General features: G+C 39.9%; 1 protein-coding gene across 1 annotated transcript in view; it reads left to right on the forward strand.

Moving 5' to 3' along the window:
- The window catches only part of SPAG6 (sperm associated antigen 6), a 64,785-nt gene that overhangs the window by 14,353 nt on the left and 35,291 nt on the right, over positions 1–15,141 (forward strand). Inside the window, exons 3-4 of the mRNA XM_047868301.1 lie at positions 5,297–5,463; positions 9,266–9,449. Of these exons, the coding sequence (XP_047724257.1) occupies positions 5,297–5,463; positions 9,266–9,449 (351 nt within the window). The remainder of the gene's footprint in view (positions 1–5,296; positions 5,464–9,265; positions 9,450–15,141) is intronic.

The raw sequence follows: 15,141 nt of genomic DNA on the forward strand, positions 1-15,141 counted from the left end.
TAACCAAAAGGTGGAAGCAACCCAAATGTCTGTCAACAGATGCACAGATAAACGAAATGAGGTCTCTACATCCAATGGAATATTATCCAGTCTTAAAAAGGAAAGAAATTCCAAAATATGGTGCAACATGGCCGAACCTTGAAAGCATTATGCTATGTGAAAAAAGTCAGACAGAAAAGGACAAATATTGTATGGTTCCACCTATATGAGATACCTAAAATAGGTCAAATAAGACACGGAAAGAAGAATAGAGGTTACCAGGAGCCTAGAGGTAGGGGGAAAGGGGAAGTTAGAGAGTGTTTGTTAGGGGATGATAAAAAGTTCTGGAAATGATAGTGATGATGGTTGCACAATTGTACTTAATCAACACTTAATTGTACACCTAAGAATGGTTAAAATGATCAATGTTGTTATGTATATTTTACCACAATAAAAAAAATAAAATGTTTTAAAATTGAAAAGCAGCACAAAGAAGGTGAGCGGTAACTAGGGTAACCAGAAATCTTTACTAGGGCTTAACAATGGACCCAAAGGCCCGGTTTGCAGGTACTTGTTTTTAAAGGAACAAAGTTGGGATGGTAAATATCTTTATAAGGCACAGCAGATATGTGTATACATTATATACATTTAATAATAGAATGGGATTTTTTTTTTTTTTTTTGTCTGACATTTCCGTCCCGGTTTACATCTGTAATTGGTGTGCAAAGTCAAAGTCATTAGGCCTGTGTTGTGTTAAAAGGAATTAAAAAAAAAAAAGAGCTGTGATTATTTTGAGTCTAGTTTACCATGTGCTCCCCTAGGTTATTAGTTCCTTGAGAGGAGGAGCTGTCTTTGCTCATATGTGTAATCCTAGCACTTGCCGGCGGTAAACCCTGGTCCATGTTTTGAACCAATGACTGTGGGCAGTCAGCAAAGTTGTCTTTGTTGTTGTTTTCGCATCACTGGATTTGCAATGTAGGTATTAGAAGCAATGTCTAATTGCTCAGACAGTATGGCCCTGGAACAAGAAAAATAGAAAAGAAACTCAAAGCGATAAAGTGGGGAGGGGAGGGATTGTAAAGATTTATCCTATAAATTTTAGAAACATTTCACACCGTTTAATCGGCTTTTATAGAGGAGACAGAACCGTTTTATAGAGATTAGAGTATAATATGTGAATTATTTTTAATATTAGATAGTACCTGTTGGCTCCTTCAGTAGAGACCTCAGGGAGGTCATTAGCTGTCACTAGAGACCTTGCTTATCAGATACTGCAGCCATTATTCAAGCTGCTGTAATTTATGCGTTCTAAATTTTCATGCATTCATTCACCAAGGACCAATCACCATGGATTCCTAATGGAAAGGAAGGTAAGGAAAAATTTCTTTTTATGTTGTATGTGCTTCTTTTCTCCTTTCTCCCTCCCTTATTACCTCCTTCCTTAGTTCCTCTTGCATCACTATCTGCGTTTTTAGGACAGACCTGTAATTAGAATAGCGAAGTTTCCATGCTCAACCTGCGTAAGGGATAAACACATGTCCCTGGGGACTGATGATTATGAAGCACTAAGAGGCAATTCAAGGACTAGAAATTTGGGGCCATATTTTCTCTAACAAAAATGACCTTATTCGAACAAAGATATTTTAAACTTTTATAGGTGTATAGATGTAAAAATTTTCAAAAGTCCCATCGTGCTACTGTCTGAACCAAGGAATATAGGAAAAGAGTGATAGAGCAGAGGCATCCGCATAGAAGCCGCATAGAAGTCGGTTTATTGATTTTATTTTTCCTGGGCCAGCTGTGGGGACGGAGGAGAAAATACACAAAGCAAACAATTCTTTTGAATATATGGGCGGCTGAAATACCTGTGGGGGTAAAATATTTTACTGCTAAAACTACGAACTGAAAATTTCTGAAATGGGGAGACTTATGGTACAGTAGCTAAATACTATAATAATAAGCACAACTAAATTAAATATTATAGGCCCAGATAGATGAATTCATTCTTTAATTTTTTAACATAAAAGCTCAAAGTTCTCTAGATTTAATTCAAAATCTCTAGGATGAATAAGCCAGTATAGATTTTCCAATTATATTTCAAAAGACAATAAGCCACTGCCTTCACACACACATATATATATATATCCAAGGAGGAGGAAAAAAGGAAATAACCAGAATCATCAGGAAAAAAATAACATGAAACATAATTGTGATGCTTTTAAAACTATTCTAAAGCATACGCACACTTTGTATTTTTTGGCCTTGTTACTGTATTTATTATGAAACCTCAAATATATGTTAACAAATTTAGCTCTTTTTTTGAGAGTATGGCCTTATGTTACTGAAAACCGTGCGTATTTGTTATTAAAAAATCAAGTTATATTCAACAACTACAACCAGCCCAATTTAAAAACGGGCACATGACTTGAATAGACATTTCAACAGAGAACATGTACAATGACCAATATAAGCACAGAAAAAGACACTCACCGTCATCAGTGCTAGGGAAATGAAAATCAAAACTGCACTGAGGCACACTTCACACCTGTTAGGATGGCTATTATTTGAAAACAAAAAACAAAACAAGTATAGGTAAGGATGTAGAAAGAGTTGAATCCTTGTACTTTGCTGATGGGAATGTCAAGTGGTGTAGCTTCTGTGGAAGACGGCTTGGGAGTTCCTAGACAGTGGTGGTGATTACACTAAACTGCACACTAAAAATGGTTAAAATGGTCATTTTTATGTCATGTAGATTTTACCACAATTAAAAAACCGAAAAAAAAAAAAAAAGTAGGAAAGCAACTACAAAGAAGAGGTCAGCAAATTGTTTTAAATCCAACTTTCTAGAAAGAACCCATGTTAGCATTTGGTAGTCCTAATACTTTTTCTGCACTTTAAACTTCTTGTTGTGAGATATTTCAGAAATCACCTCTATAGAAAGTATAAATTGTTTTAAATGAATGCTTATTAATTTTTGAGAGACAGAGACAGCATGAGCGGGGGAGGAGCAGAGAGAGAGGGAGGCACGGAATCCGAAGCAGGCTCCAGGCTCTGAGCGGTCAGCACAGAGCCCGCCGCGGGGCTCGAACTCACAACCCGAGAGATCGTGACCTGAGCCGCAGTTGGACGCTTAACCGACTGAGCCACCCAGGCGCCCCTCTAGAGAAAGCATAGCTAGTAGTATTAGCAACACCTATGAGCATAGACATGTTGATTTGTTGAACGTGAACTATGACCGAGGCATGAGTAGACGTGCTGTGTGCCTGCAAAGTTAACTAGCCTGAGTAGGACTCAAACTTGCGACTGTGGTCTCATCCAGGATGACCTCACCAAGCCACCCTAGCCAGAAAAGTGATCACGAAATGAAAGTGGAAACTGTGAAAAGTCACGGATCACATCATGACATGTATATGTGATCAGTGCCATTATTCTCTGCTTATGTTATTTGGTAGTACTATTTATCTTAATTTGGTCTAATCCTAAGTGTTATCATGAATGTTTTCCTTTTATTCTATTTCAAGTGTTTCTGGATATATATAACATTATAAAAGAATATGGAGAATATTTGCTTTTCTAGATCCCTGTGGTATGTTTTTAAAAGAAAAGATGTAATTAAGATCAAGTTAAATCGCCTGCTGCAAATTAAGTAAAGTTTACAAAGTCAAGGGGCATTTTGTTCCAGTTTGAACTCTGTCATTACCTTTCTTGTAACCTTAGATGAAAACAGCTTTGGGGCGCCTGGGTGGCTCAGTCGGTTGAGCGTCCGACTTTCGGCTCAGGTCATGATCTCACAGTTCGTGGGTTCGAGCCCCGCATCAGGCTCTGTGCTGACCTCTTGCTCAGAGCCTGGAGCCTGCTTCAGATTCTGTGTCTCCCTCTCTCTCTGCCCCTCCCCTGCTCACGCTTTGTCTCACTCCGTTTCTCAAAAATAAATAAATGTGAAAACAAATTAAAAAAAAAAAAAAAGAAAACAGCATCATTAAAGCCCAAATAGCAGTTACCTATTTTGGGTATTTTACAGTAAGGCAAAGGTAATATGAAGAGTTGGAATATCCAATCAGATGACCAAAATGCAATTATTTTTTATGTCTCTTTCTTCACCTCCTCAACTTTCAGTGCACATTTATTCAGCAATTATCAATGAAGAAAGCCTGAATTTCTAACCTTGCTCCACCATTTATTAATTTTGTGATGATTTCTTAACCTTTCTCAGCCTTCATTTCCTCATCTGTAAAATAGACATACTAATAGGGCCAACTTCATAGACTTTTTATGAGAATTCAGTGAATGGAAACAACGTTTATTTATTTTTGGGACAGAGAGAGACAGAGCATGAACAGGGGAGGGGCAGAGAGAGAGAGGGAGATACAGAATCGGAAACAGGCTCCAGGCTCCGAGCCATCAGCCCAGAGCCCGACGCGGGGCTCGAACTCACGGATCGCGAGATCGTGACCTGGCTGAAGTCGGACGCTTAACCGACTGCGCCACCCAGGGGCCCCCAGTGAATGGAAACAAATCCTTAAAACAATGTGTGCATATAATCAGTGCTGGATAAATACAAGCTAACTTTTACTATGATTGCTGTGATGATGACATACGTACTGTGTATTCAACCCTAGAGTAAATATTATGAGAGCTAGTAATACAAAATACTTCCTTATCTCAAAGAATTTGTTTCTTTAGAGTAATATCAGAGATCTGAATTTGCATCCCCTCATGAGTGTGAGGCCCCAGGCAAGTGGTCCCCCTAGCTCTCCTGGCTCTGAGATAGATCCTGATAAAATTTCTGAAATACATTCAAGTTTAGTTGAAATCACAGAAAAGACCCAACAGTTGGAATGGGGGGGGGGGGGCGAAGGAAAACTACACAGAGATGAAAGGACCTGAACTGAGCCCTAAAAGATAGAATTTACAAAGGCTGGGGGACACCTATCCCCCCGCCCCTCCCTACCCCCCTACCATGTGCTAGGTAGGCATCAGACTACATACTCCACAGTCTTTCTCTACATTCCTCATGACAGTCCTACTGGGTCACATCGCTACTATTTGCCAAATCAGGGATTCAAACTCTTAACCTAAGTCCAAAGCCTTTCTTGTTTTCAGGCTGTGCTGCTGCTTTGATAATTAGAGGTTGTATTACTTTCTGTCTTGGCCAGTTAGAGGCCTCTAAATATCCCATTCGTTTTTAGTTGAAAAGTTTTTGTGTGTTTTTACTGATTTTTTCCCCATAATTTTCTTATCTGCACAAATGCTGAATTGTATATTTGCTTTTTCATTTAACTTTTGCTGACTTCTCTTCTTTCATAACTTAACTCAGGTGTAATGTCTTTGCTGAGGCCTCTTCTTCTGGATGTGGTCCCAACAATTCAACAGACTGCTGCATTGGCTCTTGGGAGACTGGCTAATTATAATGGTGACCTAGCAGAAGCAGTCGTGAAGGGCGACATTCTTCCACAGCTTGTTTATTCATTGGCAGAACAGAATGTAAGACTTAAAAAAAAATAAGTTATGCGTATTTTTTTTTTTTAGATTTAAAAGATCTGCTAGTTTGGGCACAGTTGCAAGCTTGTGGGCATTAGAATTTTAGGACGTTAATATAACCTTCAATTCTTTGAACTGCACATAAATAATACCTTTCGGGTATTTTACTTTGGAAGTGATGGGCAGTTTTTCTCCCATCACTGTTAATATAAGAAAACAGATTACACAGTTTTTAAATGAATTGTATATAAGGCAGTATTTCTGTGTATGGGAGTCTTCAATTTGTAGGATCAGTCTTAGGTGCATGGCCCCCTAGGCAAATGGAAAATTGTTTGCAGCAATCCTTACATGCAGATGAAATCTAGTTAGTGGACACTGTAAGAGACAGCTTGGAAGCAGGGGGATAGAAGCATACAAAATGAAGGAGGATATGTGTAATGGAAGGTTTGATAAAGCATTTTATAGCAAGTATGCAAGCATGTCAGTCCTTTTCAGGGTCATCTACGAGTGCCACAATGTTTTCCCTCCTATCTTGTTCTGTACTCTGCCACCTGATCATAGTTAAGGATCTTTCTATAGGTAGGGTCTTGGTATGTTTATTCCATTTTGTTAGTTTCTTATAACCTAAGGATATATATTTCTTTTTTTAAAGTTTATTTCTTTATTTTGAGAGACAGAGAGAGCGAGAGCGAGAGAGAGAGAGAGAAAGAATCCCAAGCAGGCTCCATGCTGTCAGTATAGAGCTTGATGCAGGGCTCTGAAATCAACAACTGTGAGATCATGACCTGAGCCAAAAATCCAGAGTCAGATGCTTAATGGACTGAGCCACCCAGGTGCCCCAGGATATATATTTCTTGACACATTTTTAAGATTCAATTCCTATTTGTATAACCAAAACAAACCATCCAATTTAAAGATGGGCAAAAGACTTGAACAGACATCTATCCAAAGAAGACATACAGTAGCCAACCAACATGAAAGGATGCTCAGTAACGTGAGTCATTAGGAAATGGAAATCAGAACCACGGCAAGATATCACTTTACCTATGAGGATGGCCATAAAAAAAAAAAGGAAAAGAACAGAACAAGTGTTAGTGAAGATTTGGAGAAATCGGAACCCTCACACATCGCTGATAGGAGTGTAAAATGGTGTAGCTGCTATAGAAAGCAGTCAAGCAGTCAAGTTAAACCCAATTACCACATGACCCAGCAATTCTACTCCTAGTTAGATTTCCAAAAAAAATTGAAAACAGGTGTTCAAACAAAACTTGTACACAAATGTTGATAGCAGCGTTATTCACTAGAACAAAAGAATGACTAGATAAACAAAATGTTGTACATCCATATAATGGAATATTATCAGTCATAAAAAAGGATGAGGTATCGATACAGGCTACAACATGGATAAACCTTTGCTCTAAGAGAAGGAAGCCAGACACAGAAGGCTACGTATTGCATGACTCCGTTTATAGGAAATATCCAGAATATGCAAATGCATAGAGACAGAAGCAGATTAGCAGTTGCCAGGGGCTGTGGGGACAGGGGAATGAGGAGTGGCTCCTTAACATGTATGAGATTTCTTGTTGGGCCGAGGAAAATATTCTGGAACTCGATGGTGATGTTTGCACAACACTGTGACTGTGCAAAATGCCACTGAGCTTTACACTTTAAAATGGTTCAAATGGCAAATCATATGTGTATTTTATCACAATAAAAAATAAATCCCAATTGTTCCCATTTTTGCCTTATTTTTTAGAGGCTGGAGACTCGTTTCCTGCTTGTCTTATCTCTACAAGGAGTCTCAGAAATTTTGTTTTTCCTACAGGTGTTCCTTCTGTCATCAAACACTGTTAGACTTTGTTCTTCCTGGATTCTTGGCTCCTTCTTTTGGGGCAGGGTCTGTGTTTTGGTATCCCACAAAGAAGGTCCTCAGTAGAAGTTTTCTAGATGCGGATGAATGTGCACTAGCTGTAAAGCGACAAAAAAGTGCCAGGGCAGAGGTGAGGAGAAAGTCAGAATGTGAAGCAGTATTCACTTCGCCTACCAGTCCTTTAACTCACTTCTCACAGGGTTTAATCTCTTCTTTATGAGGTACAAAGTCCTCTGGTGTTGCTTTTTTTTTTTTTTTAAGGCAATTCTTTTGGTGAGGAATGGGAGAGAAGAGAGAGGAATTTGGAGAAGCGGAAATTAGGAGAAAAAGGAAATGAGATCAGAAGGTGTGAATTATAGGCACTGTGGTTAGCAGTGACTATCGATGCCCTAATAAATCTATTAATTAAGTATAATGTATTATTTCGTAATCTAGAATCTATTTTACGATCAGTCACTGACATAAAGTTGGACTTTATAACACATTTTAATCTCTCTCTATGTTAACCTTTAAGAAACTAAAGAAAGATACGAAATCAAAACATCCTTATTAACATAGCATGTTTCTTATATCATCGACATAGGCCAATGTTTGAAAGATAATATGTTAAAATATACTTGGTATATTTTCTCTCTCTCCTATCGTTTTTATTTTATCTTAATCTTTTAGCCTAAGTAAATAGCAGGCTTTCAAAACAGGTGCTGTAGTCACCTGGTCACTTTCAGTAGTCACCGTAAAGAAATAGAAACTTGGAATCCAAAACAGGGGATTACCTGGGTTCTATTCATAGAAGAAAGAGACCATTAATGTGTCATGCTAACCATGAAACAACAGTGAGTGTTACAGCCAAATACGTCCTATACGTTTAAATTTTTTAGCTATATGAAGAAAAACGTTAGCCTTGTGTTTCAGTGTTATTTTATGATTTCTTTTTTTTTTTTAATTTTTTTTCATCGTTTATTTATTTTTGGGACAGAGAGAGACAGAGCATGAACGGGGGAGGGGCAGAGAGAGAGGGAGACACAGAATCGGAAACAGGCTCCAGGCTCTGAGCCATCAGCCCAGAGCCCGACGCGGGGCTCGAACTCCCGGACCGCGAGATCGTGACCTGGCTGAAGTCGGACGCTCAACCGACTGCGCCACCCAGGCGCCCCTTATTTTATGATTTCTTAATCTGATAAAATTTTATATAGAAAATATTACAAATATGAAGCATTACGTAAAATTCACATAATACCAAGTCATTTGTATTTATCACTAAAAAAAAAAATATATATATATATATATATATATTTTTTTTTTTTTTTCTCAGAGGAGATAAATCACACATCCTCTTGTTTGGCTAGTTTATTTACCAGGAAAAGTTTTAAAATGTATCATGAGGGTTTCACCTTTATGTTTATCTGATGATTGGTAAGTGCATCCCAGACCACGGTTGTTATTTCAGGATAACTTGGGACACCAGAAAGATTAGTTGAGGTCATGAAAGGCCTACCACGCTTAGAGACTGAGGGCAAGTAAAGGAAATGAATTTGTCAGCGGACATTTTTGTTGCACGTGCTAACAATCTAAGAGTTCCCCTGGGTCAAACAACTACTTTTCAGCGTAACGCAGATACGGAAAATCGCATCATTTTAGGCATTTGTAGGAAATACAATGTTTATGTTTTCTTTTACACAATTTCCAAATGCATGTTGCAGGATAAAACATTTGAAACGAAATTTAAGACTTAACGTTGTTTCAGTTTAGCACTGAACAAAAAGCAATCGGGGAACACCAAAAGAGCGACGTTGCAGGATGTTTTCTTTATCTGTTGTATTCAAAAGCTGTTGAGCTTTATTTAATGTCATTTTTATGTTGGTTTTCGTGGATTTTAACTTTTGGTTTAATAAGTGCTTCATTCACTCTTGAGTTTTGTCTGCTTTATCATCGTAGCGCTTTTACAAGAAAGCAGCCGCCTTTGTGCTTCGAGCAGTGGGGAAGCATTCTCCTCAACTAGCTCAGGCGATCGTGGATTGCGGAGCCCTGGATACACTGGTGATATGCCTGGAAGATTTTGACCCTGGAGTCAAGGAAGCTGCAGCCTGGGCACTGGGTTATATCGCAAGACATAATGCAGGTAACGGAGCGTATTTGAAAACAGGATTACTAACATTTCGATTTTTTTAGGGAAATCGGGTTTTGCGGTTTTAATGATGTTTCCATACATTATGGGAGATAGGTTTTGAATGACGGCCAAGTTGCTCAGATCATAAATTCACGAAAAACCTACCCATTTCAGTCTTTACTTCAGTCAGCTGAAGAGCAGTGGGAGGATGGAAAGAGGGAGCGGGGAATGAGGAGAGGGAGAGATTGACAGATTCTCAAAGACCTTGGTAAATTGGTTCAGGGAAAACATTTTAGTTTGCCATCCTTCAGGGGATTTTGGATCTTTACTCTCTCTGATGATAGGGGTGCTCCAAACTAGGTGGGGGACACGTTGTGTGAATGAGTAATGTTGAAAAGATATGGACATGATAACTTTCTAGAACATATGTGTATTGAGCCCATATTGGGCAGGAAGGAGGGGAAAGAGAAGTACTTTCTCTCATAAACTGACAGCTTAATGACATCATCAAGAAGGGGCCTGGACCTGGGGCTCCTGGGCGGCTCAGTCGGTTAAGCGGCCGACTTCGGCTCAGGTCATGATCTCGCGGTTCGTGAGTTCGAGCCCCGCATCGGGCTCTGTGCTGACAGCTCAGAGCCTGGAGCCTGTTTCAGATTCTGTGTCTCCCCTCTCTCTCTCTGACCCTCCCCCGTTCATGCTCTGTCTCTCTCTGTCTCAAAAATAAATAAACGTTAAAAAAAAAAATTAAAAAAAAAAAAAAAAAAAAAAAAAAAAGAAGGGGCCTGGACCTCTTGTGCGAAGTTTATGCTGACAGACCCGATGGGTGAAGATTATATGGGGAATAAAATTGCCCCCACCACTTTCCAGAAGATGCTAAATAATATGAACAAATAATACAACAAGAAAACACAGTCTGAAACACATGTAAAAATGACCAACTTCTCTAGTAGTCAGAGAACTGCATATTAAAACATCAATGAACATGTCTTTCCCCAGTTATTATTACTTAGGGAGGGGAAAAGAGTAAATCAGAATTACAGCCAAATGGTCAAGAGCACTGTGGGATTAGACAGGATCTGAGTTTGAGTCCAAGATCTACCATTTAGTTTCTGCATGACCTTGGACATGGCTTTTAAATTTTCTGAACCTTAACTTCCCCATCTGCAGAAGAGCGTACCTAAAAGTAGGTACTTCAGAGATCTGTTGTGAGCACAATGAGACAATATATGCAAAACACTTGGGTCAGTACTTGGCACATGGTAAATATTCAATAAATCTAAGATATTAGTATTAATACTGAAGGTTGGAGAGGATATGATGGTTATGCCCATTGGTGGAGATACTACGAATTGTACAAACCTGTGCAAAGCAGTTTGGCAAGATTAATCTAAGCCACGAAAGAGTTTGTGGTTACTCTAAAAAGCCTGCTTTGGGAATTCATCCTAAGGAAAGAATTCCACAGAATGCAAAAGTTATATTCATGTTAATGTTACTGCAGTAGTATTTGTAATATCAAAAAACCTCAAATATTTGGCAGGAATTTAGTGGTTAAATTAGGGTAGTTTCCCTAATGGAATTTCCTTTGGCAAATTAAAAAGGTAATTATGAATCCTGCGTGGTAACATGGAAACATGATTGTAATGTAAAAAAAATACAAAATTATGTATTGCAGTTATAATAATATAAAAGTAAGTTTTTATGTGGACATAAATTACAAAGAAATACATGTTCGTGTTCCTAGGGTGATAGGATTCAAGGTACATTTTCTTTGTTTTCCAGATTTTTCAATGTGTATGCATGCATAAAATAATGGCTGTCACTTATTGAGTAATTACTGTGTGCCCGGCTCTGTGCAGTGTCCTCCAGATACGTTATCTTGTTTTTGATTACAGCTACCCATAGGGTAGGTGTTACTTTCCCTGTTAGAGGAAGGAAATATGACTTAGAAAGGATACCTGAAGTTATGGTAATTGTGGAACCAGAATTTGAGTCTACATCTGTCTGCCTCCAAAGCCCGTATTAACCACTGCCCGTAAACAGCTTCACTAAATATTTCTTAAAAGAGCACCGAAGAAGAAATTCAAAACAGAAACAGGAAGAGGCTCTCCCATGGTGATGTTTAATTTGGTTCTTAGAATGCTGACACTATTAGAGAGAAAAAGGAAAGAAAATTATACAAAAATAAGAAAGAAAAACTATTGTCATGCCTAAAATGATTCTGAATTCGTATGTTAAAATTATTTCCTCCCCATAGATGGATTTTGGCTTTCCAAATAGATTCTCATTAGGACTATTTTTTAGTATATGTTGACTGAAGAAACTAAGGCAGTGTTTTAAATTAGAAGCTGGTTATCATGGGGAAACTATATGAATATATTTAGGTTTGGGGTTTTGTTTTTTGTTTTATGTTGTGTTTTTTTGTTTTGTTTTGTTTGTTCAGAGGAACTTATGGCAAACGGATTCTAACATGAGTATCTGAAAACGTGACACAAAGGAGCTTTGAGGGACAGCCAGACAGACAACACTCTCAGGCAGGTGCCTATAGACAACCTTTTCATCTCTCCCTTTTGTTGAGTCTGCGGCTAAATGATTATAGTTCATAAATAGGATCTGTCTTAGGGATTCCATTCCAATTTCTTGCTATAATCTGGCTCCCACATGGCATTCCCACTATAATTTCAGTATTTCACAGTAGTTAGGGGCCTGGGACCCAGAAGCTCCCAGAAGAGATTACTGCATAGATTTCTCAGAAGGAAAGAGAATTGTTACCCAGTAGGCAATAAAATAAGTCATCATTCACATCCTGAATCAGTGGAAATAGATGGTGTACCTCTAAATAACCTGATTTCTTTTTCAATGATCTCCTAAAAATAGAATATGTTAGATTGATGGAAGGGCGTTCATTCGGTGTTTTCTTCTTAGTATTAGCGGTAAAATGTTTTATTAGGCAGCTCAGGAAATATACACCTTACATGGAGACACAAGAGAAACAAAGTGTACCTTTAAGGGCAATAGAAGGAAAACGCTTTGTGTCTAGGAAACAAAAATAAAGTCAGCACACAATTAGCCAAACAGGCACCATCTGACTTTTTCAAGTTGAAAAACACAGTTCCCGAAAGCGACTTCTAGAGGTAGATTTGGAAGCATTTTACAGATAATTCAAAGGGATCTGGGATGAACAACCTGAAATGGTGTTTTCGTTTTTAATTCTGTATAAATCCTGTTGTTAAATTTCGGTGGTTGAATCACCAGTTACTGAATACACCTGATCCATGTACCGCTCACTTTGAAGAGAAGTTATTTCTTTATATTTTTTTCCTGCTCTTTAGTAAAAGCCAAGGCAAATTCTTCTCAGATTGGTTCTTCTTCCTCCTTGCTAGTCTCTCCCACTCTGCAGCATCGTTCCGCTAACACATTTTCCTCATCGGCGTCACCCTCTCGCTGTTTCCAAGGACCAGTCTTGCTTTGGGAGATACAAGGGGTGAGCACACAGCCTGTGTGGACGGGGAGCGTGAGGGGTGAGGAGGAAAGAGCCACGGGGCTCTTGAGGGGCAGGACTGCTACACGGAAGGGCCCCAAAGGGCACTTGGCCATGCTCCCCGGCAGGCCCTCAGGCAGGCCCCGCTTCCCTGCTCCCCCCTGGCGGCCTCTCTCTGGCCTCCTCACTGTTCAGCAGCTTCGTGGAGGAGAGCGTCCCGTGACCTCGTGTCCGGGGTGTGGCAGCCGTGAGGGTGGCACGTGGGACCGAGGTGAGAGCAACCGCCTGGCTGCAAGCGTTTTATAGGAGTGGTTTTCCCCCATTTGGGCTCAAGAGGAAGTGGTACGTGTTTATTCTGGGAGCTTTAGGTACATAGGCCGTCTCCCGTGAACTCCCGCCATCTCAGAGCAAACTTTGTTCTCAGGCCTGGCCAAGAGGAACAGAGTACGTTTGGTCAGGTGTTCTAGAACACTTGAAGGATTCACGTGATTCCTAAATTATCTAGCTGAGGCACCTGAAGGAGAGGGGTGAGAAGGATTTATTCTGGCCAGACAGCAACCGATGGTGGAACGGTGTGGCAATTACTCGAAACCTTTCTCGGAGATTCTTCCTTTTTATTGCATGAGGAAAGCGTGTGAGAGCCCATCAGTCTTCATTGTCAGCCTCTTCGTGTATCTGAAAGTCTTGCCAGGCGCCTCTGTTTTTTTTTTTTTATTTAAAAAAAAATTTTTTTTTTCAACGTTTATTTATTTTTGGGACAGAGAGAGACAGAGCATGAACGGGGGAGGGGCAGAGAGAGAGGGAGACACAGAATCGGAAACAGGCTCCAGGCTCCGAGCCATCAGCCCAGAGCCCGGCGCGGGGCTCGAACTCACGGACCGCGAGATCGTGACCTGGCTGAAGTCGGACGCTTAACCGACTGCGCCACCCAGGCGCCCCAGGCGCCTCTGTTTTTAATCCCCCGATGGCTGGTTTCCACACGTGTGACTCCTCTTTCACCGATGGGCTTGACTGACGTCCCCAGGGCTAAATCAGATGGCAGATTTCCACGCCAGCTCAGTGGCCGTCAGGGGAGGGGACTGCGGCGGCCAGAGGAGCAGCGCTGACAGGAACGGGCTGGTTTGGGCACCACGGAAACATTTAGTAGATTATCCCCTCTTTGCTAAGCAGATGATAGGAGGGAGGAATCCAGACCAGGCTGGCCAGCCTGATTCTTTTCCATCTTGTGCAGAATGACGAAATGGCAAAGAGAGAAAAGGATTTTAAAAATCGAAAATTCTTGCAAATGCCGCTCGTGTCGCCCTTCTGTAAGTACCCGTAGGCTAAATCCTGTGGAACAGGCTCAGGCAGCAGTAATTTACCTTTGAAAAATCCACGTTAGGGACACATCTCTGAGACAACTAGGGACTTTGTACCATGGGGGGGGGGGGGCGAAGGGGACTAAAGCCTGGTAACTAAAAATTATTTTGTGTTCACCTGTTTTGTTTCGTAAGTTCCACATATGAGTGGATCATACGCTGTGTCTTTCTCGGACTGACTTATTAAGAAACACAACAGATGAGTATAGAGAAAGGCAGAAACAATAAGATAAAAACAGGGGGAGGCAAACGACAAGAGACTCGTAAATACAGAGAACAAACTGAGGGCCGCTGGCGGGGTTGTTGGGTGGAGGGATGGGTAAATGGGTGATGGGCATGAAGGAGGGCACTTGCTGGGATGAGCACTGGGGGTTATATGTAAGTGATGGCTCACTAAATTCTCCTGAAACCATTATCACACTGTATGTAAACTACGTTGGATTTCAATTTTTTAAAGTTATTTTAAAAACCCTATAGACAACTGTCTTTACTGGTGCTTGTAGATAATAGTGTTGATCTCTGTACTTTTGCTTTGTACAACTTACTTTATCTTGGAGGGGTTGAGGAACATACGCGCATGGAGGCAAATGATGTATATGGGATTATATGCATTACATGTTACAACTATTTTGATCCTAACATTGATTTCCACAAATAACTTTTCTATTTATTTAAGTGGTCGTGAAAAAAGATAAAGCAAAAACAAACGTCTTGTGTATTTTCTTTTGGCACCGAGGCCAAATGTGTTAAAGTAACACTTTAATTATAAGCTTACTCAGTAGTTACCTAATTTGTTAGTCACTTCTAGGGTTAGTGTGTGTGCTAGTAAAAGAAAAAAATAGGTTGTGAATTCTGTATTTTTGTTTAT

Source organism: Prionailurus viverrinus, chromosome B4 (assembly GCF_022837055.1).
Source record: "Prionailurus viverrinus isolate Anna chromosome B4, UM_Priviv_1.0, whole genome shotgun sequence".
Lineage (NCBI taxonomy): Eukaryota > Metazoa > Chordata > Mammalia > Carnivora > Felidae > Prionailurus > Prionailurus viverrinus.